Genomic DNA, 27,965 nt, shown 5'->3' on the forward strand with positions numbered 1-27,965 from the left:
GCTCCAGACACATGCCAGCTTGGAAATTATGCTCACTTCCACTCCACAGATCATTCAGACATGCTATTTACAAATCATCATTTACAGCGTCAACCTTTGGGGAAGGGAACAGGGTCTACAGGAAGCCTTTCTCCAGTGGGCACTTAATATTTAACACTTTGTAACTATAAGCAATCCCTTTTAGAAAATAGTATGTAATTTGATTGCTGCATATTGGCTTCCTATGTTCAAGTAAAAAATTAAGATGGGAAAGCATGGAAAACACCCACCTATACATTATTAATATTTGTATACTGCCATGAGAAAAAATGACAGTAACAAGAACTTAAGTGATTCTGCAAGTACAAAAGCATGAATTCAACACGTCCCTGAATTACCTTATAAGAGGTTGTCAGTCTTTGATGGATGTTCCATTCTTCATTTTCTTCACTATTCATAATCTTGTGTGCCCATGCGTGTCAAACAACCTGCTACCCCTTAAAAAGAATGATATTTCCTGTTAGGTGCCAATAGTAAGAGTCAGAGGTCTACCTGTTTTTACTCTGTACCAGTACTAGAGTGCTACATTTTAATGTAGTTACGTCAAAAAAGGCCACAAATGTGTGTGTTTTCTTTTTTTTCCATTATCAGATAGTCCTTCAGAAGCTGGGGTGAGAAGAGTTTGCTTCTGCAAAGATGAAGAAAAAGCTAGAGAATAATCTGTGGAAAATAAGAGAAACCAGAGATGTGCTTTCTCTGCAGAGTACACCTTGAAGGAACCACCTAACCTCTTCTCTGACAGTTTCACCTATCTGCTCCTGCTATGGAACAAGAAAGAATGCAAAGGTTACTGTATGTATTTCTGCCCAACTGCAGAATGTTTTCCTGTGGGAGCCAAATGTCAGGAAAAAACACTTTGCTCCTCCCAGATCATGTTGGTTCTTTATCTCCATCCCATTTGTGTTTCTCTGTCTCAAGAATATAACCTGAGAAAGTAGAGCATTGCCTTTCCCATCCACTGTCCTGTGGCCCTCCGGCACCACCAGGTAAGCCTTCCTTCCCCAACACAACCAACTTGAGCTAACACACACTGTGTTTCAGATCAGTGAACACGCCTTCCCAACACAAGCAATACCTTCAGCTCAAAAATCATCACCTAAACCCTTTCCTTTCAATATCCAGCCTCACTGAACTCCAGTACCCATCCCTATCCAGTTCCTAGCCTTTCTTATCCTCCCTCCTGGCTGATAACAGCACCAGTCCCAACAACTGACCTCTGCTCAAAGCGCTGCCACGAGCCTTTCCTGGCCACTATATTCCATTAATTCTCCATACACATCTGTCCAGCTGGCATTTCATCCACTTAGTCTGAAAGATCCTTGAGAGAGGACCCTCCCCATTCTTACACACTGCAATAATGTAACAAATAATAAAAGCATTAATTACTTCATTGCATAGCAGATCACGCGGACTGGGAGTTGTTTCTGTTGCATCAGAACAATTTTAAGAACTGAACCTTCAGCTTAGAATTTGTCACTTCGTGCAACATATGATTGTGCTTTGCTGATGATAGCTCAGAAAAAGAAGATGGGAAAAAGCTCTTCATCCCTCTTATGCACGTTTTCTAAGAGCTTTGCTTCTCGAGATAAAACACACGAGGTCTGCAGACACGCTCACAGCCCTGCACAAAACTGCACTGCCATGACCTATTTTGATCACATTTCCAGCCTTGTTTTTGCATAGCTGATCAGTTGTTAGTTCACCTTCTCTTTTTTTTCCTTTTTCTTTTTAATTTTTGCATGATTTCCACTTAAAAACCCACACATTTTTTATTAGCTGATGCAAATTAGAATTGCACTGACTTCACAGACTACAGACAAGGTAACAGATTGCTCCACTAAAAAAGTAACAAGCATTTTTCCCCCCAAAGGAAAATTAGCTGCATATGGCAAGAATAAGATCTGTAACTTTAATAAAAAGAAATTATATTTAGTGAAAGTAAAGCTCACTTACTTAACTTGACTAAGTTTGCTTAAAACACTAATAATTGTAGCAAAGTAGCACACTAAAAACAAAAGAAACATCTTCCTTTTCTGCTGACAAAGTACCATGTTATCTAAGACACCTTAGACTTTTCCAAATCAATACATCATTTCATTAAAGTCACTGCATACATCATGCAGAAAACAAATTCCAGCATGCGTATGCACTTGTTTATAATGGAGTATTAAGGTCACATAGCCAGCAGGAAGAGGACCATACTTCTTGATGTCAACCTAGCTGCACAAAGCAGGAAAAGTGTTTCATGACACGACTTAACGTCTAGCATGGAACTAACCACAGCACAGTTGTCTCTGAAGTATTCTAATACATTTAAACCAAAGAAATAACATAGAAGGAAGTCCTATGGATTAAGGGTAATCAGCATTCATGATTCTCACAACCCACTTTTCCTGTCCCTTTCAGAACTCAAACAAGCCAAATGTGTTTTTACTCAAATGGCATTTTGAAAAATGGGCAGTACGTGTTCAACAAACAGTTTAAATGCAACTATCATCTTCCTATGTCACTTAGCTTCCTATTTCAGAAACTCTACAGAGAAAGGCAAATAACCATGTTATTGTGTTCTTATATTCCAATCAATGTTTGAAAAAAACAAACAAACAAACAAACAAACAAAAAAGAAATGCCAATATTTCACAGGGCCTTATGATCCTGGGGGGGCTGGAACCAGACATCTTTGAGCTGCCTTTCAACCCAAGCTATTCTATGAATATATCTTATGTTAGCTGCTATATCCTGGACATCAAGTGAGGCATCCAAGGGGCTAAAATGAAAGTCACCAAGCTGCTAGTGCAAACTCCTGCCACCAAAAGCAATGAGTTTATCATGCGTTAATCCTCCTAAACATCACAAAAAAATTATTTCAAAGGAAAGAAGCTTCACTCTTCATGAGTGATCATTGAAAGTTATACATTTCTCATGAGAACACCTGTAATGCCATCTTCTGGCTTGGACATATTTAAAGTAACAGAGAGTTAATCTAAAAGTGCTCCATCAGCTTCAGGTGTGTGTAGTAGCAATCATGCTGCCATTATAGACTAACGAGCAGCTGTTGTGCTGTTACATTCTGCAGGTGAACAAAACTTAAGTTTAGAGGTATCATTTTACTATTACCCATTTAATGGTGAGATGTGAGGTTCTGACTTTTGGACCTGATGGAGAACTAGGGGAAATTACCCAGCTCAAGTAACTGCAGGTCTGCAAACAGGAGAGCAACAGATGAGACATCATCTTCAGCACCCACCGTTAACGCATCAGCTCAAACCATCCTCAAAATCCCCATTTGTACGCTGGCACCTTGTGGGTACAAATGGGACCTTGTGAAGAAAATGCCACAGATCTAGCAAGCTCAGTGTTAGTGCTGATTTACAGATGTTTTGCAGGAGAGAACGTTGCATCAGTTCATACAGCTGCAATACTCCTTCCCCAGTCTGCATGGGGCACCTGCAGGGAGCCTGCAGCACGCTTTGAGGTCGAGCATAAAAGGCAGCCCCACTGCTGACTTACCATTAGCAAGCTTCAAACAGTACAAACATAGAGAAAACTTAGCCTTAAAAGTGAGCAGTAATTCAGACCAAGAGTTAAGGTGTAAGATTTACCCATTTTAACATTATTTGCTATCACTAAAGTATCCCAGCACCAACTTCTCACTGAATGACAGAAGCAGGAAAAAAATCCACAAACTAATTCAAACCTCACTACAGTAATTGTTTCAGTCCTACTACTCATGACACAGCTGATGAGAAAAAAAGAGTGCTGCTTATGGAGCTCATTTTATTTAACAGTCTCAGTAAGATGTGTATTTGCTCTGCATTTTTTTTAATAAGGCCTAGAAGAACCAAACTGGGGAGAATTAATTGGATGACTTCAGCAGATAAAGCAACAGTGTTTCACTGCAATAGTATCATTCTGCAAGCAAATGCTGGAACAGAAAGCAGCTTCTCACTCCACACATTTCCTTTAAGGGTTTAGAATTCACAATTAGGAAAAACAAAAACATTGGGTATGTAACCTGAGGCTAAAAATAAGAAAAACACTGGATATGTAACTTAATCTAAGGGGATAGCTCTACTTGCAACGTGCTGCATTCCTTCCAGAGCCTGAGAGGAAGGCTACAGCACATCATTTGTCTCTGTTTCTTGTTTTGATCACGTGTACATTTCTGGCAGAAGCTCATGCCCCAGTGCCTGTGAACCCAGTTCCAGCCTCTGCATCTGGATCATACTTTGTTGCATTGGCATTTCACATCAAGAAGGAGCATAGCAAGTCACAAACACTCTGATTTCTCAGAAGACCTCATGGCTCATCAGCACAGAACCAAGATGTTGTGCTGTTTGAGTAGCTACACTGATGCAAGCTCTCACGTTAAATGTGACAGAGGGGTTACAAAGAGGTTGTTATAATAAACCAACACTGTATGAAGCAGGTGACCATGGCTGCACTGGAAAGTTAGCATTAATGCACTATCTTATCTAGCTGCATAGAAACCACTCCTGCAATCACACTGGGCCTGTCTACGTGTTCCAGCATCATACATCTGGTTTTGTGGTACGCTATCAAAATAGCACAGAATATTTCTTCACTCTGCTTTTAAAGTACATACCTCAGAATTTATTGTCCTTGCGTTACAGGGCAATTTTCTACTTAATCTTTACACAGAACAACTTTTTCACCTTTCATATGCTGAGAATGCATCAGAATAAAGATCCACCCTTGACCACAGCAACAGGTACTTTCTCTGCTGCAACTAACACTAGAAGCAATTCATTTCTGACAACAGAAACCATTTTGGTACAGTCAGTGACATCTCTGAAAACAAGACAAGGACCAGTGGAAACCATATTGAGAATACACTTGCCAAAATAACACAAACTCATCTACATTTGAAATGGATTACAATAGAGTCAGTGCAGACCTTGCATTAGAACAGGCATGAGCACCATTACTTGAAGCGCGTAAGAGTGGGATGCAGAATAATGCTGACTGACATTAACCTCCCCCCGTTCTCTTCCCTTCCAAAGGCCACCTCTTCACCTCCCAGCCACATAAAACAGGAATTCTCCCTATGAGCCGCTCTTGCTCTGAAACCAAACCATTCTCCTCTCACGGCAGGGCTCAGTTTCTGATGACTCCTTTCATTTTTTCCCTTAATCATCCAACGGCATTATCTTATTTTGTCATCTCAACCCACAAAGTACTTGTAAACAAACACCATCCAATTAAATCCACTGGAATTTTTGCAGCTTGGTTATAATACAAAAACCCTGACCCACACAGAAGTTCGGTGCAACTAAAACCAACAAAACCTAATCACCATGACCTACTGCAGCAACAACTGCAGAACCAGAGCAGCATGTCAGCAGAAAAGGGTGAAGGGACCGTCACCATTGCCTTGGGTGAGGTCACGTTAAATAACACTCCCCATCCCTGGAGGTGCCCAAGGCCAGGGTGGATGGGGCCCTGGGAGCCCAAGATGGTGGGGGGCACCCAGCCAAGAGGGGGTGGAGCTCCATGATCTTCAAGGTCCCTTCCAATCCAACCATGCTACGATTCTATGACATACCTGAGCTGAAGAGACACCAACACATGTTAAGGAGTAACCTGTGATCAGAAACACGTCTGCAGATTAGATTCAGATGACAAACCGTTACAAGGAGGAAAGAGCTCTTCAAATGGGCTTCAGAGCTTCTAAACCCAACCTCAGAAACACGCAGGTTCTGGGAGAACAAAGAGACCCAACAATGCCCACAGAATCCACCAAAGCCACATTGAGGAATGCAGACCCAGGTAAACCGTGCAGCAGGGATGACTCTAAGTGGATTATCACCTTGCTGGGCACTTGCGAGCGTTGCTTTCTCTCTTCTGTCTCATTCCATTCTTTGCAGTCCCGATTTTAAGGCAGCTTAAACCTGAAAAAATACAGGAAAGTAGAACTGAGCCATGCAATGACAGAAACTGACAGCACAGCGGCCAATACTAAAGGAACAGCAGTCCGAAACAGGAAAAGCCCTCCGATGAGCCAGGAAGGGCTCGTTCAGCTCAGAGATGGGCTCTGTAGGAAGCGCCGAGGCCGAGCCCGCCCGCCCTGTCAGCACAGCCCCGGGGCTGAGGTGAGCGCGGAGGAAGTGACAGGAAGTCCCCGCCGAGCAGAGCTGCGGGAAATCCGGAGTCGTCCCCGCTCCGCAGCTCCGGGCCCGGCGAGGCACCGCCGGAGGCTGAGGGCCGCACTCCGCTGTGGGGTCACCGGCGTTCCCCTCAGCTTCACCGCCCCGGGAGCGCATAGAGCGGCCCGGGGCAGCCCCGAGGACGGGCGGACGGGCGGGAGGGGCGGAGATGGGGAGGGGGGGGGGGGAGCGGCAGCGCGCCCACGTCCGCGGGGACAGGCGGTGAGAGGGCAGCTCCGCGGAGCGAGGGGGCTGAGGGGAAGCCGGCGGAGGCCACGGGGTCGCAGCACCGGGAGGGAAGCGGGGGGCGGCCGGGGAGCACCGCAGCCGTTACCTGCGCGCCGGTGGGCTCCGCGCTGCGGCCGCCCCCCGCGCTGTGCTGACTGCCGGCGGCGGGGCCGGGCCGGCCGCGGGAAGGGGCCGCGCCGTGCGGGGACACTTTGCGCCCAGCCGCCCCCCGCGGCTCGCTGCGGGGTCAGCGGGCAGGGACTGACCTCCGCCGCAGCCAATCAAAGGCCTTGGCGCTGGGCCCGCCCCCGGCCGCTCGCCGCCGGAGCTTTCGATTGGTCACCGCGCTGACGGCGGCTCCGCCCGCCGCTCGTGGCCCCGCCTTTGCCGTAAAGGGAACGGGGAGGTCTTTGCGACAGCGGAGGGGGCAGGCCGCGGTGGTTCCGGTGATCGAACAGAGGAGAATTGGGCCTTCCCGCTCCCTGTCTCCCGGGGGCGGGTGAGTCGCGGCGGTCGCCTAGCAGCCGTCTCCTAGCAACGGGGCGGGATGGCGCGATGTGACTAAGCGGGCCGCGGGCTTCCAGGAGGGGGCGGGGCTTGGGGGGCGCGAGGCGAAGGCGGGAACACTGAAGGGGCGCTGAGGGCTCGGGGCGGGTGGGAAGGGGCCGAAGGCGCTGCGGAAGAGCAGAAGCGTTGCGTTAGGCCGCTGGGTTATTTACAGCCTCTGAAGGGAAATGACGTTGTGTTACAGGGGGTTACGGTAATTCAGCACAAGCTCTTTTAACCAGAGGTGAGCCTACGCAGTCGCTGCAGGTACACAGCTTGGGTTTGAGGCCTTTAAAGCTGGCAGGCTCAGGTGCTGTCTCAGGTCCGTTATTTCTTTCTCCATCCTGTTTTCATCTCTCATTCCTGTCTTTGCAGCTGCACGTGATTTTATGCTTTTAAAGCCTAACTAAAGCAATGGTGAGAACGATATACAGAAAAACATCTTTCTTTCTATACAGCTTTCCTCTCTGATTCGTCTCACTATAAGGTCTCCAGAACTGGTTCCTGTTGTTTATGCAGGAGTCTGACACCACAGGGCCTTATCTTAATTGTTTTTTCGATGCTGTCACAAATAAACAACGTAAGTGAGGGCTGGGGTTGTCATTTCCTTTGTGTGGATGTAATTGCTTTTCTTTACTCTTTGAGCTTTCCACCATGCCTTCTTACTGTGGCTGAGCCAAATTCAGTCTGTCTGACATCTCCCTCTTTGAAGTTAAACCTCTTCAAAATAAGCCCCTCACGTATCTTTTTTTAATGACTTGACCACTCCTCTTTGCAAAGTGCTCTGCAAGTTAATGCTATAACACAAACGTGCAATGGTGGGATCAGGGAAAGCACAACCAGTATCATGTGGTAAATGTAAAAATTTCATAGCGCATGTGCTGGAGGAGTTCTAAATCTCTCGTGCTCTTACAGCCTTGCTGCGTTGCATGAATTTGTGCATGACAGATCTGTTCATTTGCCACAAAGAATGACAGCTCAGGTTGGTTTTGCACATAGAAGCAAATGTGCTGAGATAATTTTACATTATTAGATGTTCTTATAGGAAGAAATAAAACTCAAAGATGGGAACAATAGCTACATAAAATATTTTAAGTGATTTGTGAAGAAGTTTTACAATGGTTCGGGCCATAAATTTCTACCTCAAGTAGAATTACAAATAGATTCTTCAGATGAAGAGGGAATTTAAAGTATCAGATCTAATCTCTAACGTGGAATGTGGGAAAGGGTTCTTAGGTCTGCTATGGATTAGGTGAGGTACATTTTGAAGTTGCCAGGTCAGCCATCACTGTCAAAGGTACCCCAGCAGAGGGAATTGGAGATTATTCCCTGCAGGGTAGTGCTTGTTTTGTAATTTTAGATTCTCTTAAGTCTACACCAAGAGAAATACTGCTCAATTGTGACAGTAGGCAGCAGCCTGGATAGCAGGTCTTGGTCTACCCCTACTACTCTGTGGCTTTGGGAAGCCATTTCAATGCATATTTCAGTTACAGTTTTAAAACAACAACAACAAAAAAAATCACATTATGAAAATGAAAGTACAATCCTCAATGCTCAATAGTTTTAAAAATGTGTAAAGATAAGCTAAATAAACTCTAGTAACCTCAGTTTGTTAATGTTCTCCTAGAAAGCAATATTTTTAAACATATTTGGTGTGATAACTGGAATTATGATTAAAAACATAGAAAGGGAATAGCTAGTCTTTATTAAGAGACAGAACTGTTTTCTTCACTTCTTAAGAGATGTGATACTTAACATTTCACCAGCAGCCAGCTAGAGACAGATGGCTGCAGGAGCCTACCTTGGCTCTGCCAGGTTTAAAGAGAGGGGAATCCCAAAAGCATACAAGAAAACTCCCATAAAGAAAATAAATCTCACTCCTAAACTCAGAGTAGATGAAAGGTAACGAGTTTATTTTATGAAAAGAGCAGTGGTTAGATAATATATTAAACCTGTATAGAGTCGTATCACTGATAAAAAAAAACTACCCTCGTGATCATGGGTAAATCTGTTTTCTGGAGAGATCTGACACCCTTTTAGCCATTTGCATATTGACTGGAAATTTTGGGGTGCTTACTACTCACACTTTAAGGAGAAATTTGAATTATTAATAGGTTTTCTTGTAAAGCTACACTGAATGTTCCAGCAATTGAAAGAAACATCCCATTAGGTTTGTGATAAAGGTTTCCTTTTAAATCTTTTTCTGAATGTTTAAATGCTTTTAAGAGCCTTTTACACTTTAAGTAATTTTTTTGATTTAAAACTTCTCAGCCATTAGACCCTTGAGACCAAGCTTAAAGGCATAGTTGACCTTTTGTATTATATAAAAACACTGTTTTGGATTACAACACTTACGTGCTCAGAGTTTTGCATGTCCAGAGGTAAATGAATCTTTGATCCTCCTTACTAAATTAGCCCAGTTCTCTCCTGTATATTCACACTACTCCCCTTGAGTCTATGTGCAACCAAATATAGGACTTGTCCTTCCCTTTTTATTTTGTTTTTGTTTTTAAATAGAGTGAGATTGTCCTGTTCACCCTTAGTGGAGAAATAAACATTGTCAGTTCAGATGAAATTCCCACTTGAAATGTCATGCCTGCTCTTCAAGCAATCACTCGCAAAGAAAATGAGGATTTAGCAGCAGAAGATAGAGAAAGATTTGATTGAAGTTCTCATATCTTTCAGAAACAGACCCTGAAAATTGTCATCTTTATTTTTGTTAATTCCTGCAAATCTACATTTTCAGTAGTATTGTATTGGAACTGTAAATTTCTTCACTACATTGTAAGTCTTATAACTTTTTGAACATTGCACTGGGATAGAGTTTTGCACAACTGTTAGTTTATCACTTGTTTAACTACAGAGTAATTGTGCTTTAAGTTTAATAATGGTAGTACAGAGTCTAAGAATGTGTGGTGTTCCTTCATATCTTTATGGTTATCTGTTAAGTTCAGTAATAGTGTAATCTTTTTTCCTAGGTAACTTAGAAGAGGAGTGCCTATTAGCCTGTCTCTTTCTCTTACTGGATAAAAATAACTTCAAAGCTGATTTGCAGCAATCAGAAATAATTGGTGAAAACCTACAGCATTCTGTGTTACATTGGATGTTCTCACAATGAAGATATCTTTGCTACAGCAGATGTATAAGGATGTACTGGCAGGTACTCCGTTGCCAAAGGAAAGCTATTATTACACCTCTTTTCTTAATCTGTGTGTTGGGCAGTCACAAGAAAGAGATGAATTGCGTGATCTGCCATCCACCGATGGCAGCATTAGGAGTCATCAGGATGCTGTTATCCCTACAGCAGATGATGTATCACATAACTTAGCAAACATGAACTTCTCATTTTATCCACGAGAAGTGATGCTGCTTCAATTAACTTTGATCGAAATGCTGGTTGCTAAAGCAGAGTCCCAGGAAATTGGATTCAGCACAAGACAGAAGTACTGTGAAATTCTTCTCCTTCTTTTGAAGGAAACACAAGTTGACTCGAAATTGGTAAGGTTTGTAACCTGTGGGAAGACTTCTGCAAAAGAAGAGATATAGAAAGGATGCTACTTAAATATTGTTTCTTTTTATATATCTGCAGGTTTGTCTTCTTGGTAGCCATGATCAGCTGTTATCTCATATGGCTTCAAAAAGTTTAGCATCTCTTGTATATTTCCAACTGAAGGAAGAAGTGAGTATCTTATAACTTAGCACAGCTTGAAAAATGACTCAATGAATACGTACCTACAAGTTTCTCCATTTGACTTTATAGACAACTTTTTGTAGCTTACATGGCATAGAAGTACTTGTTTTCTCACTACTCCATAGTCTAAAATTACTTAGCAAGAGTATTCTTTCATAGTGAGACTTACAGAGCAACACCAGTGCTGCTCCTTTCTGGTATCTATTGCCTGCATGTCTCTATTGCTCCTTCAGAAAAGCAGAGCTGCAGCCTAGTGATTTTCAACATATGGACAGTTAGTGTCCTGAAAATACCATACAGTTTTTGAAACGTGTTTAGTGTCAGGAACATTGTTGTATCAATCAGACAGATGAATACAATAGGAAAGGTATTACAGCAAAAGTGTGATAATAGGAGGACCAGCATGATAGAAGGGTACAATAAAAGAAGAGGATTGCTTACCTGTATGTACCAGAAGATTCTAGGGTCATAGGGGAAAGCTCTGCCCAGGAGGAATCTCCAGAAAGAACTCCATCCCCAGTGGCAGCCAGCCTTTAAATGAGATCTAAGAGAGGTGCAGCCAGGCTCCATCCCTTCCGGTCCCGCAGCTGAACTGCCCTCACCTGTGCTCCCAGGGCCCACCAGGTCCTTTCCCCAGCTGCTCAATCAGTGGTTCAGGCCGTGACTCAGCAGCTCCCATTCAGGATCATAGCTGAATTCCTAACTTCCATTTCACAGATTTTTACAAGAAATAACATAGATGTGCTTCTGAGAAGAAATATATGTTCAGAGATGCTACTATGGAAGCTCTAATATTTTTTCATTAAACACACAGCAAATAGGAAAAAAAAACAAACAATGAACGCTTCTTGGAATATTAAACAAGAAAATACAGAAATGTATTTGATTAACATTCTGTAGGTATTTCCCTGCAGCTGGGGAAAGGCCCCGGTGGGCCCTGGGAGCACAGGTGAAGGCAGTTCAGCTACGGGACCGGAAGGGATGGAGCCTGGCTGCACCTCTCTTAGATCTCATTTAAAGGCTGGCTGCCACTGGGGATGGAGTTCTTTCTGGAGATTCCTCCTGGGCAGAGCTTTCCCCTGTGACCCTAGAATCTTCTGGTACAGATAAGCAACCCTTTTCTTTTGTAGCACTGTTGCTTCAGGTCTATCTTCAGTATTACCTGATTTGGGGCATGTTGGCTAACATTAGCAAGTTTTGTTTTCTTTTTCTGGAAAACATAGCTTCTTGCTATTGTATGTGACTTGACTTCTTGTGTGTAAATACAGATCTAGGTGCTTAAAAGGCACCAGTTGGATACGTTGTTTCTACCTGTGTCTTTTCTATGTTTTAGTTTGTGTATTATTAATGCTATCCAAATATAGTTTAGCATGAGTATCAAAATAATTATCGTTGTATTGCTGTTTAATTTATGTAGTAACTCTAAAGCATTTGTTTATATTTTTTTGAACTCATCTAATTAGAATGCAGTAAATGTCACCTGGCTCAGCTTCAGTTTGAAAAGTCTTCTGGAGTTCCCTATGCATACCCAAGTAGCAGAATGTCTGTGGACTCTTACGGCTGTCATCAAGGATGTAATGAAAGATAAAATGTTACCTGGACCAGGTACTGCAGTAGTTCTATGCTAGTGTCAATACATCAGTGCCCACTAGGGGGAGGGATGTTACTGGTAATCTCTAGAGCGGCTTGACTACACAACGCTTATTTTCTTCATTGTAGAGAGAGTTGAAACACAATTAAGAATGTGGCTTTGATATGCTTTAAAACTGGAAGTAATCATAGTCACCATTTTTCTGTTAATCTGATGCTTTAGCTGGTTGTGTTATACTGGAACTCCAACTCTGTAACCTTCTTGTTGTTGCAGGTGTTTTGAAGTTGTTGGCTCCTCTTGATGCTGTGCTTGAAGGATTTTACAATTCCATTCTGCAACATCATTTTGATAGTCAGCTCTATAATTCACCTTATTCTAAAGCTGCAAACAACTTGGTCAGTTTTGTAGACCTGCTTGAAGCACTTCTGGCTTCTAGAACTGAATTAGAGCTACCACTGAGATGCCAGAGAGTACTGTTTTTAAAAACGTCTTATGTCCTGAAGGTCATTAACTCATCAGCTCACTATTTTATCAAGAAGAAGTTCATTATGCTTCTTAAAAAATGTGTCCTTTACAAGCCTCAAGAAGATGCTGTAAGTGGGTCTCAATTCTTACAAAACCCATATTTAAAAGAGGATGTGCTTGCACTAAGTAATGCTGTTCTGCAAGTTGTGAATTTGACTTGGCTTAATGAAATCCCGCTCAGTGGAAAGGCCAGCTACTTTGGAGGCAATGAAGCTCTTTCTGGAGATAATAGTCAAAGTGGTTCTGACCAAACTGTCCTTAGAGCCCTAAGTCTGGCTGTGCTCAAAGCACTGGAGTTCAAGAGTCGGAACTCTGCTACGGAGGCAGAAATCAAAGGTAACATTTTCTTTTTGGTTTTGTTCATTAAGCAGCAAGAGTTGTAAAGCTTTTAAATTTATGGTTGCAGCTCATTAAGATTAGAAGCATGTTCTACTGAATTAGTGGTTGTAGGAAGGTGGAACAAAAAATCCCACCCAGAGTGTTTGCCTTCACTATCACTGTGTCTTCCTAAATCAGCTTTTTTCCTTATCTTTTTCATATTCTTAGCCTTGGAATAAGGAGGGCTTGTGACAGCTGCTCTTGAGATTGAAAACTTTTCCTATTAAGACCATATTTTAATAGTTGAAATAGATGAACCAGCTTGAGAACATCAGGTTTTTTTCCAGCTGAAAAAAAAAATAAACGCTCATAGTACAAGCTTCTACTCCATTTGGGTGGGGAACTAAAAGAAAGGATAGGTGATGGTTTTCTGGTTTGTAATTGGAGGTGGGCCTTTTAAGTACCACTTAACTTGGTTGAAGGCACTGCCAGACAAATAATATTATGGGACAGAAAAAGTAGTGGTGGGGAAGAGGTAAACATTATAATGAGGCTGTAAAATAAAAGACAGGGAAATCATGGGAGCTGACAGGGTGTAGTGGTGGTTTTCTTCACTCTACCTTAGAATATAGCCCTTTGAAATTAGTAGGTGCTAGGCATTCTTCTCATTCCTGCTCAGCTTGAGTATGTTTATTCCACTGAATAGATGAATTAGATTAGCAGAAGAGCAGATTGGTCTCTGGTGTTTGGGCATTGCCACAAGACAGACAGTGGGATGGCAGAGGATTGAGTGCAGTTCTCATTCCTGACAGGAGAGGATGCCTTGCTGTTTCCCACTGGTATCCAGTTAGCCTTCTTGGGTGCTCTAAGGAGACACTGCCTGTTAGATATCCTGGAGTTCCATCTTCCCACTGGCCTGTCTACCTTTCAGAGGCACATGATGAGTGTCTTCTGATACTAAGCCACGTGAACTTGGATGTGCAAATTGTATGATCAGAGCAGCATGCTGTCCTGGATTACAGGATGTGACAAAAAAGGTAAAATGGTTCTGAAGTAGTGTTTCTAGTCAAATACAAGTGAGACTGGATATGTTCCTTATACTCAGTTAAGTGTTCATGAGGCAAAATGTCACAATTACTTCATTTTTTTTATATGGGGATGTATTTTACAGCATTTTTGTGGTGTACTGAGACACCTGAGAAGCTCTAGATGTAAATGCTATTTTGCTTTTTATATTTCTACATTCTAGAGCAAAGTCCATTTTTAATTCATCTGTACAAGACAGCTGGGGAATTTTACAAGGGATCTTCATCCACTTTTTTTCCATATTGTGGAAGATGTCATTTGTGATGCCAGTTGTGTTGTTAGGATTTTTAAGTATTTGTAAGGGAGATTTTACTTACAATCCATCTCCTGAAAAAGTTCTGAGATTTTCTAAGAACAAATTAATAGAATAAAAGTAGGTTACATCTATTTTAGATGTCTGTGGAAAATTGTCTCAAAGAACAAAGTTTTTCTCTTCCCACTTTGTGCTACTGAAATGAGTTGTTTAATTAAATTCAAACACCACAGGTGTCATGAGGCATTTCAAGTTGAAAGGAGTGGTGCTTCTATTTGAGTGTTATTAAATGAAGTGGTTAAAACAAGCACCAAAATGCTTTAACAGACTAACTTCCCTTCCAGGAAGCTTGTTGATCCTATCTTTTTCACTAATACGGATTACAGTGGCTTAACTTTAATTCACTCCAATTTTGGGAGCAATTTTCAGATAGCTTTGATTTATAGGGGAGAATTTTATTCTGAATAGTAACTATTAATAACAAAGATAATTAGATATTTCAATTTTTTTTTCTGAGAGGAGAAGCAACTCTTAAGGCCAGATATTAAGGAAAACCACATGATGGCTTTGTTAGTAAAATTGATCCCATGCTGCAGGAAATCTTTCAAAAGCAGTAATTGCAGTTTATATGAATGATGCAACTGTGCTCTTCAAGCTATGGTGTGCTTCAAGCAGTGTGAAAGTTCTCACGGTGTACCTTTGGGGTAAAGATGTGTTGTTTTTATTTTTTATTTTCTAAATATTGAATATGTGCAGCATTACATGAAAAAGTAGTGCCTAAATTCAGACATAAAGAATCTTGTCCTAGTTTGTCATTATTATTAAGGAGGTTTCTTGACTTAAGGGAGAAGAGTCTGCCTCAGCCATAAAAATACAGTTTTTTTTTTTTTAATGGGTGAGCTACTACACTACACTGGCATAAGTTTTGAGGTGCTTTTCCCATTGAGAAGTTCAGTGTTCAGAAGGAGAGGATTTTCAGGCAGAGCACTGCTGGCGTTAGTTGAGAGAGTTCAGTGCAAACAGTGCAGAATCCTTGCTGGAAGTGCCATCTCTTTAATGTACTTCTGTTCAAGCCTATGTGCACTTGAAAACTTGCATCATCCGTGATGAGATTATTTTATAAAGAACTGTTTGGTTTAAGGCTATCAAGCAGGCTTCTTACTCTGTGGAGATGGCAGTTTGGTCCCACTGACTGTGAAGCAGTGCAGCAGATTTCTGTACAGTGGTATTTTTCACATTGGGGTTTTTAGTTTCAGCGCTGTTAGAACATCAGAATTGCATTATGGAATGAAAGTACTCATTTTACATCATTACATCTGTGGTATTGACCTGATTATAATTCACCTTTCTTCAGTTTGATATATGCCAATGGAGCTACCTAACTGGGGAGCTAGAGAAAAATATAAACCACAGCTGTACAGGTATAGCAACATTTTTGTAGGCTTTGTGATACATGCGCACCTGCAAGCTTAGGTGTAAGAGGATTCATGCTGCAGGAGTTTCTAGGTCCACGAGAAGGACACTGCTGGATCAAGTAATTGTGTTCTTAGGATTTATCTGCCTTATCTGTGGGGAGAAAGACAAGAGAGGAGGAGCCTAGTATATAATTAAATTCATTTTCTGCAGGTTAACTTAGTTAATAATGTTGACATCTAAAGGTTGGTGTTTTTAAAGATAAAAAGGATTTAAGGTTAGATAACTGCTTGTGGTCTTCTGAATTTTTTTTCTAGATTACTTTAGTACCAAGGAGGAAGAAATGAGCTGTGAAATTTGATGCTGTGTTAAATCAGTTGAGCTTAGGAATGATAAATGTGTGCAGTGTTTTGCGTTGTTAACTTTTAAAAATGTCTGTATTGGTTAGTAACAAATAGATGTGGTTGGTTTTTTTTTTCCCCTCCCTTTTCTCTCCTGTTTTCAGAAGGCTTTGAAAGTTCCATGTCCCATCTCTTGACATTCTGGAGGAATCACACGAAGTGTTCCCTGCACTCTCATCCAGTTGCACATCATTGTGAATGGCTCTCCTTGGTTTTTATAGAGCAAGACGATGACATGTGGGAAGCTGCAAAAGCTTTATTACTCATTTATTTAAAAATTGATAGGTTGGTATGCTTTTTATTTGACTGAATTATGAATGATAACGTAATGAGGCTGTTGTGATACACATAATGCTTTCATTGATTACTTTTATAGAAAGGATGAATATTTTTAATAAGCTCTGGATTATGCGGTAATGGACGGTGTAAGAGCTGTTAACTTTTCTGATAATTTGGTTAAGTGTTTTTTTTCATTGAAATGAAGGAGTTGTGCAACAAATTCCTATTAATACCAAAGCATATCCTGCAATTTAGAATAATTGACTTCACATTCTAAGTAGTGGTTAACTAGAGATAAAAGGCAAAGCTGCTCTCTTTCAACACATGTGAAGAATGCAATCTGGTAATCAAGTTTCAAGAATTTAGGGACCTCTGGCAAAGTAGTGCTCTCACCTTTGGACCCATGTAAATTCTGTCACTACTAACATCAGAAATGATTTTTTTGTGAATTGCCCCTGGATGTTCACTACTTCATTGTTCAAGTTAACATACAGGAGTGTATACTAACTTATAAAATATTTTTCAAGCTTCAAACGCAAGGACGTTGCAAGTAGTGTCTTAGGCACATAAAATAACTTTTAGGCTCTTTTTCCAATGTGGTGGATGTTCAAGTTTACGAAAGTAATACGAAAGTATTACAGAGAACTATTCACATATTCTAAGTTTTGCTGCTTCTAGAATTAAGGACATGCTGTTTAAGAAAACCTGCTTTAGGTGCTTTGGCTTCCCAAGCTGATCTACCACCCACCTGTGTTCATTCTCTAATATGAAAACTGCTTTTTTTCCTGATATTTACATTTTGACAATCTGACTCTGGGATGTTGGAATTCAAAATACTGCATGCTGTAAAACAGATTTCAAACCTGTCTTGCATAGAAAGCTCATCCAACAAAACAAGTTACTTTGCTGGGAATCCTGTAGGTGCTTTTTTTTGTTGTTGTTGTTTTTTTTTTTTTTTTTTTTTTTTTTTCCCCGGAATTTTATTGGAAATATTTTCCTGGAAATCTAATCACTGTAAAACTTGTAGGGCCTAGCATGTGTGCATTTATTGTCTGTTAGAGAACATCAAAAAAGATCAAGAATAAAATTTTCAGGAAATGTCTGTTCTTAACTGTAGAATTCCACTGAATTTAATCCATTTCACAATTTACTTTTCAGGTTACGGTGTGATGCTGCAGATAATTTAAGTTGGGAAGAGGAGGAAAGCTGGGACTTCCATGCACATGCAAATGGTTATAATCCTCACTGCATATTTTTATTTTTTCTAGAAAAAATCTCTTTTGATTCCACAGTACTTCTAGATTTTTTGATTTCATCAGAAACTTGCTTTCTGGAGTACTTGGTGAGGTACTTGAAACTTCTTCGAGAAGACTGGCATCGGTTTGTAAACATCTGTAACCATTTTGATACCAAGTGTGGTTCTTCTCAAGCAATGTCTTCTATCAAGCCTGGACACCAAGAAAAACAAAGCTGCATGGCTGGTGTGAGCTTGCAAAATGCTTGTTGTGAACCAGAATCACAGACTTTGATACCTTTGGCTTCTTCTCACAATTACTTAGTGTTTACAGCAGAGCAAGGTGATAATGAAGTTGCAAAGTCTAACCAGTCTAACTCATTGCTATGTGATGATAATACATCTCTGCTGGGTTCTCTTCAAAGACTTGTTAATTATGACAGCTCAGAAGATTCTGAATTAGAATCAGTTGGAGAAGAGTGCTTAGTAAACACAAAGCAGATGCCTTTACATAAGGAGTGTGAGACAATGATAAGGGAAGCTGTTTGCAGCTACACAGATGATAAACAGAATAAACTCGAGTCTGAAGTGTTGCCTCTGAAACAAAAGGGATCTAATACCTCATCCAGTCTGGCATGTATATTGTCTTCAGATAACATCGTTCCTCTAAGAATAATGCTTTATAAATCAACAAAGTGTTTGGAAGAACTGCAAAAAGCAATTTCTAGATTGCAGGGAAGAAATCTTTTCCCTTATAATCCATCTGCGCTATTGAGACTACTGAGTCACATTGAGAAGATTAGTAAGAACATGAATTCACAATAAATCAAAGTAGTATTCTAGTGACTTGTGACTAGTGCACTAGAGATGAATGACTTCTAAGGCCTTTTGCACCTATTGGTGTATTAAAACTGAAATCAGATGAACGTGGTTTTGGTTGACACTAAAAAGTCTGCAGTTGTGCTCAATGACGTGATCCGTTACCTCGGGGTCTCAGGCTTATTTGTGGTATGTATGTCATGCACTGTGCATCAGTAGTAATTGCTAGGAATGCAAAAACTGCTAATAAATAACTTATCTGAAAGAATATCAACAACATACAATATTTAAAGTCTTGTCAGTTATACTTAACATCATTCTAATGTAGCAATTTAGTAGTGATTGCCAGATTGGTGGTGATTGTGTACTCTAAGCAGTTAAGAGGTTAAGTGAAATAAAATACTACAGCTGGGGGCTGGTTTAATGTTCATACTGTGTGTATTGAATCTGTGCTCTGCTCGAAGTGAATGTGTGGGGGTACTACCAATATCCCAATAATCCATGCCATCTGTTTTCCTTGGTTGAAGTGCTTGCCTAGTGCTTAGGAGGTCCTGTTTACTTGATCTAATCAATGATGTTGCCACCTCAGTAAAAATTGAATCTATTTTTTCTTAATATTGCGTGGTATGCTCCTTTTAATTATGAAGGAAAGTTTTGCATGGTACTAATGCATGTTTTACTTATTTACAGAACTTTTGTTGGAACATTATGTTTAAAATCAAGAGAAATTCCAACAAATTCTTACTTCCTTTACACGTTTCATGTAAGTATCAAATATATCTGCAAGGTAGAGAATTATAAATTTAAATATCTGCAGTGCGATGAGGTGGATGTTGAATGTAATCTTAAATGGTTGCATCTCTTATTACATCTAATTTGAATAACCTGCAAAGCGTCTAAGACTGCTAGGGGAAAGTTCAGAACAGCATCCAAACCAGTGTGTGCACCAAATAGGAAGCCACCTAATGTTGGTAAACTTAACATGCAGCTTGTAGTGATCTTAGGAGGGTTAGGCAATGGGAAAATACCAGTGACAGAGTACTGTAAATCCCACACCTCATCACCTCTGAAAGAAGCTGTTTTCCTCTTGGGATCATCTCTTGAAGGCAAGTGGTCTATTTTGTTTGAGGACCAGGTAAGTTGTCTCTTTCCCCTTTACAGGAACTCTGTAGTGAAAAATAGATGTGAAGATAAACAGTTTCTGAAACAGGTGACTCTGGCCACCAAACTGCTGTGGCCATCTTCCAGATTAGTCTTGAGCTCTCAGACAGTGAATCAACTATGTACTGAGAGTGGGGGAAGAGTGGATTGAAGTTCATAGTCTATCTAGATGGAGATAACAGTGCTCGCCAGAGACATTGAATGGTATTAATTCTTTCTGACAGGCAGACTTGAACTTTGGTCTTTGAGATGACTGCTCTGTCATCTCAAAGTGAAAGTTGTACAGGCAATACAAAATCATATGACATGTAGTAGACCTGAATATTCTGTGCTTACATTGGGGAATATGAATGTCTGATCGGGAAAAATTCAATTTGCTTATAGTCACTTGAATTAAAAACGAATGTTTGAGTTGTCTGACCAGAGGAATGCCCAGTTCCTGTTCAGTGTTTAAATGCAGTTACACTCTAGGTGCTGAGTTGTTCACTTCTGTCAGGACTGGAAGCCTGTGGGCATGTTCAAAGATGCAGCGCTAGACAACTTGAGAACTTTGCAGTTCAGACAGGGGAAGTGCCTTTGGCAAGACAATTGAACAAGGATTTCTCAAGTTCACAATTTTCAGTGTAGGTACTTAGGTTTCAGTGAAATCCTTTCTACTGTCCCCTCTTCTCATCTGAGCTTTGCTGACTAGTTTATTTTACTTAAATAACCTCGCTGTTTCACTGAACTACTTTACAAGTTGGAAATAATCCAGATTGCAACCATATTTCTCACACCTTAATGATATAAATGGTGAAAGAAAGGTAGGAAAACAGGAATTTGCTGCATTTGTAAATGTTCTAGCTACCCAGTGGTTTATACCTTGATCTTTTACAGTTTATGACCCATAGGAACTGAAATGAAGTAAAACTGACAAAGGTCAAGTTTTTCTTTCTTTATTCCACACAAAATGAGTGTGAGCAGTGCAGTAACTTGTAGCTTTATGGGTATATTCAGAAAGTCTAGCACGAGGAAAAGACCTTTGTAAATTAGTTTGTATTTCAATCCATTAAATATATATTCTGGGTTTTGATTTTGGTTTATTTTTGAATCTTTACTCTGAAGATTTTATACAGAGCTGCCATTTACTAGAGCAAAACCTATTGCCAGTGTTAGATTAGAACTTTTGAACTAGGTCAGTAGTATTGTTATTAGGAGGATAACATGCATTGCATTTGGCTTCTGATATCTAAACGTTTTCTTCTGTTAGATAGAGAACGAGATAAATGCCCTGTTTGGAGATGATTATTTATCTGAGCACTTAGCCTGAGATAGTCTCCATCTGTGTTGTGAGTTTTCCTTGCAGGCCAGTAGAGTAAATTACACTTCCTCATAAGGCAAGCAGCAGTAGAAGTTGCTTAGAGGATGTACTTTTTTGAAGGGTAGTCTTAAACTGGATATTTGCAGGGACTGATAAGTTACAGCTGAATCCAGGTGGGTCCCAGTGACTCCATTCTTGTGGTTCTTCAGACTGAAATTTCTCCATCAGACTGAAATTTCTCCAGTATTTACAGTTGCTTTGCCTTCTGGCTTTTACACTTGTAATAAGAGTTTTAATCCTGTAATACAAGAACAAAACCCAACATTCGGAATTTCTATATTTACAATATTCTTGTAAAGCTCGGATTAAAGAGCCTTGGTTTTTCCTTAGTTTATCATTGCAGCATGAAGTGTTTGTACTTCCAAATTCAGTCTGGGATGGTGTCTGAAGCCAGCGTGAAGTATTTATCACAGCCTGTTAGGATCAGTAGGAGTGAAAATACTGTAGTCTTTACAGTTTTTCTTCTCTGTATTCTGCCTGAAAGTTGTCCAACTGAATTTGTAGATTGTTGTTGCACTTCATACAACTGCCAGATTCCCTGGCTTACTCTGAAGTCTTGTTAGAAGCCAACTGTGTGTGTCAGAGTGGATCATGAGCAGCTTTTTACTATCACTGCCTCAACAGCAAGCATGGACTTGGAATGGCTGAGTAACCATTTAAGGTTAGGTCTCAGATTTAAGCTTTTCCACGTTGCTGTCATCTTAAGTGCTGTATAATTGAGTTTATTGCTGTCTACTATTGGAAACATTCTTTAAAAGAAAAGGTGACTTTGTTTTACTTAGAATAATAAAGAAATAAAACATAGTTTTCAGGTTTTAAAAAAAAATATCTTTCATGGAGAATTTAAAAAAAAAAAAAAAAAATCCTTAGTCATTTCTGGTTCTTACTGACCTGTATGGCAAAACACAAGCTTTGTTAGTCAGCAATGTCTTTCCAGGGAAGAGTCTTGAAAACATTAGGTAGTACTTAAAAAATAATAATAATAATAATAAATAAAGCATTCAACCTGAAAAGTGATCGCGTTACAGAATGCTGGTCTCCTTAGAAGGTGTTTTATCCCAAAACTGTCGGGAGTTGTCCAAGAATCTCCCTCATTGTATTCTGATGCTAGAGATTTGAAACCTGAAAGGTTTTCTTCAAAGAGCTTCTGAATGCCCACAGTGACTTGGAAGGAAGCAACAGCTGCAAAGGAAGCAGCAGAAAAGATTATGAAGTCTGTTATGTAAAAGAGCTTGTGGTGATTAAACCAATAGGATCTGTAGTCAAAGTCCGATGTGCTTCGTTTTTCATTAACAATTGGCACAGACTCACTATGCAGCAAATGCGGGACTCTTAAATGGTGTGTTTGTTTAAATTCATCACCTCCTTGGAGTTGAATCTATTATTTGATCATCCCAAGCAGAATGTCAGTTCTTCTAAAGGATTGTTTCTTCACCTCATTTCGAAGTTTCAGCTGGTGTGATTCCAATGTTTTCTCTAATTTTCAGCTACAGACAGTTGTAGAGGAGGCAGTTTTTACTGACTGAAACAGGCAAGGGGTTGCCTTTCAGTTTCACTAAGCACATGCTCATGTTTTGTGTTTCTATTCTGTATGGATAGATAAACATTGATGCTTTAAGACTCTTCTGTTAAAGTAATCAAGCAATCTTTGCAGTGTTGTCTTATGTGCAAGTGTTACAAATTGCTGAGGTTTATTTTCATGCAGTTGTTTAACCAGTACTTCCAGCTCCAGGAATCAACAAGGCATCATCTATTTAATTTTTTAAATCCCACATTGTGTAGACTGTTGGAAATTAATTAAAAACTCTCTCCTGAATAAATTGATTGAAGTGATTGTTGAATTCCCTGCACATCCAAGTATTATTTGAGCAAATTAGTGGTGCTGTATTTGAAAGGGAAAAGGTCCAGGCTTTGTAATAGTTCTTTTTACTAAGATTGTGATTAACAGATATAAGTCTTAATGCAATGCTTCCTCTAAATGCAAGCAGTAGAAGTTACTCTTCCATGTTTTTTTAAACTATATTTTAATGTGCTTTCACTGTTTCATGGATATGCAGTTTGATTTGAAAATTATAATTCAGTGCTTCTGTTATTAGAGGGATGAATATGACAAATGTGGAGAAAGTGAGTTAAATCAAGGAGAAATAATCTTATGAGGGATCATCTGCAGACAAAGATTGGGAGGCTTATATAAAGGAAAGCTGTCTGAACTACAACTACATGAAACTTCACTAATATATGCATACAGCTCTGTGCTTTTGGGTTTGGGTGGATTCTTAACTGCAGCTCTGGAGGCTTATCAATACACCGCGTGTTCAGCATTTGAAAGAAATGCAGCCAAAAAATTGTGAGATGCAGCATATTTGTGGTATTTATATCCCTCAGTTGTGCATGAAAGAATGTAGTTAGAAAGTGGTCCCCAGGTAGTGCTGGTATTGCTTCCTGGAGCCTTTTACCCAAGATGTAGTTAAAGATTATTAATAGTCCTCTTTTGGCACCTGATCAAAAAGCTGGTAGTTTGGGTCGGCAGTGTATTGCTGTTCCACTGCTTTCCTCTCCATTGCCTTTACTCCTCTAGTATTACTACTGGCTTCTTTCTGTTCCATTGTTGTCCTGTTATTCAAGCCACAGATTCTCAAATATTCTGTTTCTTATTGAAGTTCATGCAATCAAGTTCTGAATTTTAAGATTTCAGTGTTTTGAGGATTTCAGCCCGTTTGTTCAAATGTATTTTTGCTTTGGTGCTGCATTGACACTAAGGTACAGTGTTTATAACCCTACCATTTGCTCTATTTGCAATCAGTTATCCAGTCTTCAGTTATGATAGATAGAAGAAACTAATTTCTAATTATTAATATTAACTTGCAACTCTGTATGGATTGTGAGTCAGATCGTACCTCCAAGTAAGAAAGCTCTTGAGCAGAAAACTTTTAGAGAGATCCTGAATGGATGACTTCATCTCTTTTCTGTAGGGGAAGTTTGATGTATTGGGAGGAGATATTTCTGATATTTTTTTTCCTTATGCAATTACTTAAAAGTTCAGGTGAAAACTCACATACATTGAATTCATGTGTTCTAATTTGATATATGTATTTATTGGAAAAGCTAAAGAAGTGGACTCTGAGGTTTTTTTGTTCTACTCCCCCCCCCCCGGCATCTTCTACATAATTTATCCTTTCCAGTGATATGTGCAATAATTATTTTGGCTGATCACATACCTCTGTTATCTAGTTACTCAGTCATATGACAAATGGTTTTAAATTGAGATGGGAGATTTAGGTGAGGTATTAGGAGTAACATTTTCGCACAGAGGGTGGTGATGCACTGGAACAGGCTGCCCAGATAGGCTGTGGATGCCCCGTCCCTGGAGGCGTTCAAGGCCAGGTTGGATGGGGCCATGGGCAGCCTGGTATAGTATTAAATGTGGAGGTTGGTTGCCCTGCATGTGGCAGGGGGGTTGGAGATTCATGATCCTTCCAACTCTGGCCATTCTGTGGTCTTTGAGATCCTATTCAACCTAGGCCATTCTATGATTCTGTGACACACATTACACTGCAGATAAGGAGTAGTTGCATTTTTTTCTTTCCCTCCATGAGTAATACAGAGTAAGATTTTTTTTTTTTCCTGTGGCTTCAAAGTTAAAGATAACTGACTGAAGAATTGTATGAAAGTTGGGCAGTAATTGAAAGTGCAATAGGCAGCTTTAATCGAGAGGCTATGGTTCGGTTGTTATTTTGTTATTTACATGCAGTGTGTTTAATCTTGCTATAGAATCCAGCGTAGGTAATGTATGCTACCTAAAAAAGGCTCCTGAGAAACTGTGTAAAGACAGTTTGCTGTTATCTGTAGCAGTCTCAAATTTGCTCCATTCAAATGAAAGGGGTTTTTTTGCAATGCAGTGCAAGAGTGAAGAAATTATGAAGTGTAAGAAAGGTGTTTGTGCCAATTACCTATTACATAACTGGCACAGTATTAGACAAGGGAAATATGAATCAGCTTGCTGTAGGCTTTCCTGATTGGCAGAGTGTTCTTAAGTGTTCTGCTTGATTCATGCTAGTGGTTTAGATGTGGGAAACTGTGGAGATAACTTAAAGGAGCAGCCGAGCCCTAATACTACCTTCCTGAAATAATCCTTCCTGTTTAATATTGCTTTAGTGCTTCAGTTTATTGGATATCACTCCTAGTTTTATGGAAGCTCTGAAACAGTTATTTATTGATATTGCAACAGCTGCAATACTGAACACCTTGAAAAACCTTTTGAACAAACGAAACATTTCAGTCTGAATCTCTTTAGGGGAAAGTAAATGAGCTGGATCCAAGTATTGCTGCATCGCATCTTCCGTTACTGTCTTAGGGATAATGATGAAAGTTTCCATGTAGTCGAAGGGTGGGGTGGGGGTGCAGGAGGAAAAACTGCTCCATTATCAGTTGTGTTTTGTATATCTTGCACTCCTGTGTAGCCATCTGCTGTTAGCTCCCTTTAGAGGCAGTACTTCAGGAGAGGTGAAACTTGGGTCCAGCTTTGACATGTCGGTTCCTATTGTGTGGGTTGTTGTCTGCTGACTGCAAGTAGACAGAGAGGGCTAATAGAACTTCTCAGCAGATTTAAAATCTGTAGATGTTCCTGGCTTTCTAGTGACACCTCTTTATTCCTTTCCAACAATATTAAGATGCCTTATGCTTCAGAATGCGAAGTAATACCAGTATTTCTGAATGCTGTTGATTATTATTTGAAGCTGAGGTGACCAGCTGAGGAATGACTTTCAGCCTTATTCCTTAGTCATGGAATTAAAAGCAAATCAATTAAAAACTTTAATTAAAAGCAAGCCCCCTCACATCCAAACAAAACAAAAAAATAGCAATTCAGTAATTAATTCTATGTTTGTATGGTATGTCTGACCAAACATGTTCAGTTTGCGTGATTTTGCTCTGCTGTAGGACTTCCAACAATTCCACTTTATATTCTGAGAAACTGTAACACTTTCATTTTGTTGACTGAGGCTGAAAGCATTCCGGAGGTGATCAGTAGGAGGGGGAATTTTTCTCTGATTTAACTTTGAAACCTTTACTTAATCTAATAATGCATCTAAAGATGTTGTGTTGGGATTTCCTTTCTGTGCAATCAGCATCCTCCCGTGCGTGTCTAGAGCAACATTAGTTGAGACAAATTCTCATCGTGCAACCAAATACCGTGTGATTTAGAACATTTCTTCATCGGCTGTGTTGAAACAGGCACACGGGAAGGCGCCTGGCATTACTGCTCCTGAGTTTCACTGAGTAGTTACTCATGACATCAGGATTGCCTTCAGTCAGAAATCTTGAAGTGCAGCTTTGGTGGGTGGGTCTCTGAAGAATTTGAAAGAGTTGTGCAGATGGGGCGTGTTTACTTCTGTCGAAGTAGTGACTGCAATGCCTCTTCGTGGCTAATGTGTGCGTGTTCTCTTTGGCTGCAACATCATAAAGGTAGGAATTTCTTTCGCTTTTTTTTTTTTTTTCTTGCTTCCCTACATTAGGATATGGTCCAAACTGTTAGCATGTTGGCTTTATAATGACAACTTGTAATAGATTCAGATGGTATAGATGTGAAGAGATCTTATATTGCTAAGCGTTCCAGCCTATGAGAACTGCTTTTCTTTTTGAAGAAGGTAAGTATGGATTACAGTTGTACTTCTGCATCTTGTATCATCATTTTATTTAAAGTGCTACTAAGAACACTTAATTCTAAACTGGAAAGGAGGAAAATTTGAGTAGGAAAAATGTTAGCTAATGATGTAAAATGCTTGCATAGGAAACTTTGAATTTAGATTGCTTGAAAAAGCTACTTCTATTTTTTTTTTTCTTCTCTAAAATGAATTGCTATTCTGTAACTAACTCAGTTTAACAGTTTTACGTATGACTTACCTGTTACAGGTCTGGTGTCTAGTGCTGTGAATGACACGTTTAAACCAGCTACCAGAAGTGGTTATTTCACAGTAACACTATAAAACTCAAATAGAGTAATGCTGTGTATTTCTTCCCTCTTACTTTTTGTATTGCATACCTATTTTTAGCCAGCTTTTTAGCTTGGATCAAAACTTCAGCTGGAGCGCCGCTGTTGATGAAGAGACTATGCTGGTATGCATTAACCGAAGGTCTCTCTTGCATTTGTTATGACATGAATAGGATGCCAAGCAGAGGCTGCAATAATGAAATACCAGTTACGTTCTGACTCCTCCTCTAGTTGGCTTTGTGGGTGGAGAATGTATGGGCAGGTTAAACCGCAAAGGAGGGGATAACCAACAGGTGGAGAACTAAAAACAGCGGAGCACAACAGACTTGATCTGATTCAGGGTGATGAGGAGATGAGCGCGCAAGTTTGAGTCACCGTGCGTATGTGATAGCTGAAGACCTTGACTGTCCACCAGCCCCTCTTTCAGGAAGCTGTGAATGACAGTTCTCCAGAGTGAAACTGCACCGGTGCTGCCTCTTTCCCTAATTCCCAAGAGCTAATTTAAAATGTTGAGTCATCTGCTGTGCCGGTGAAGAAGCTTACATCCTTTGCTTTTACACCCTCAGGTCCTCTCTCCAGTTCCTGATTGTTCTGTTACCTTCACATATTTTGTGACTCTGCTGTACTTAGTGCCTCTTATGTTCTGACAAGTTTTACTAATGAGTTCTAGAAGGAAGTGGTGTCCCTCTAGGTCTGCTCAAACTTATGAGCTAAGCATCTAAGAACATGTAGTTCTGACTGAGCTTTCTTCATAGAACTGTATTTTTTTCTTAAACTCTAAATTACTGTGTAGCTCTTTATCCAACTCTGTCAGTGTCAGGGATTTTAAAGCTTAGAGACAGGCATAGTTTGCACTATAATTATA

General features: G+C 40.1%; 3 protein-coding genes across 21 annotated transcripts in view; 2 read left to right on the forward strand and 1 right to left on the reverse strand.

Annotated features, from left to right (window-relative positions):
- The window catches only part of ASB7 (ankyrin repeat and SOCS box containing 7), a 30,755-nt gene extending 24,146 nt beyond the window's left edge, over nt 1–6,609 (reverse strand). For 2 of the 9 annotated variants that reach the window (XM_052671911.1, XM_052671912.1), the window contains exons 1-3: nt 5,870–6,144; nt 1,254–1,388; nt 378–476 (exon numbers count right to left, since the gene is read on the reverse strand). The gene's annotated coding sequence lies outside the window, so the exon portion shown is untranslated. Of the gene's footprint in view, nt 1–377; nt 477–1,253; nt 1,389–3,219; nt 4,388–5,605; nt 5,644–5,869; nt 6,145–6,540 lie in introns of those variants that run through there. The other 7 variants (XM_052671908.1, XM_052671906.1, XM_052671907.1 and 4 more) reach the window with 7 other exon arrangements.
- A 225-nt stretch (nt 6,610–6,834) lies between these two features.
- LINS1 (lines homolog 1) lies at nt 6,835–19,008 on the forward strand. Of its 9 annotated transcripts, XM_052671798.1 has the most exons (9): nt 6,835–6,933; nt 7,186–7,224; nt 7,896–7,962; nt 9,959–10,478; nt 10,570–10,659; nt 12,135–12,276; nt 12,536–13,123; nt 16,363–16,543; nt 17,696–18,597. In XM_052671798.1, exons 4-9 carry the CDS (start codon nt 10,095–10,097, stop codon nt 18,594–18,596), a joined length of 2,286 nt encoding a protein of 761 aa, XP_052527758.1. In that variant the 5' UTR covers nt 6,835–6,933; nt 7,186–7,224; nt 7,896–7,962; nt 9,959–10,094; the 3' UTR covers nt 18,597. The 9 variants fall into 9 exon arrangements, with proteins under 9 accessions (XP_052527758.1, XP_052527754.1, XP_052527760.1 ...); XM_052671794.1 differs by lacking the exon at nt 7,896–7,962 and having other exon boundaries at nt 7,186–7,247; XM_052671800.1 differs by lacking the exon at nt 7,896–7,962.
- Nucleotides 19,009–19,279: 271 nt separating this feature from the next.
- Nucleotides 19,280–27,965, forward strand: part of CERS3 (ceramide synthase 3) — a 46,259-nt gene continuing 37,573 nt past the window's right edge. For 2 of the 3 annotated variants that reach the window (XR_008203706.1, XM_052671802.1), the window contains exon 1: nt 19,280–19,353. The gene's annotated coding sequence lies outside the window, so the exon portion shown is untranslated. Of the gene's footprint in view, nt 19,354–20,313; nt 20,375–27,965 lie in introns of those variants that run through there. The other variant, XM_052671803.1, reaches the window with a different exon arrangement.

This window comes from Tympanuchus pallidicinctus, unplaced genomic scaffold, assembly GCF_026119805.1.
Source record: "Tympanuchus pallidicinctus isolate F22 unplaced genomic scaffold, pur_lepc_1.0 scaffold12, whole genome shotgun sequence".
Classification (NCBI taxonomy): Eukaryota; Metazoa; Chordata; class Aves; order Galliformes; family Phasianidae; genus Tympanuchus; species Tympanuchus pallidicinctus.

What these genes read in the sequence shown, in the direction of transcription:
- LINS1 (XM_052671794.1), top strand. Translation starts at nt 10,095, where the DNA reads ATGAAGATATCTTTGCTACAGCAGATGTATAAGGATGTACTGGCAGGT. An exon ending in CACAAGTTGACTCGAAATTG is followed by an intron (nt 10,479 to 10,569) that starts GTAAGGTTTGTA and finishes ATATATCTGCAG; the next exon opens with GTTTGTCTTCTTGGTAGCCA. An exon ending in TAAAATGTTACCTGGACCAG is followed by an intron (nt 12,277 to 12,535) that starts GTACTGCAGTAG and finishes TTGTTGTTGCAG; the next exon opens with GTGTTTTGAAGTTGTTGGCT.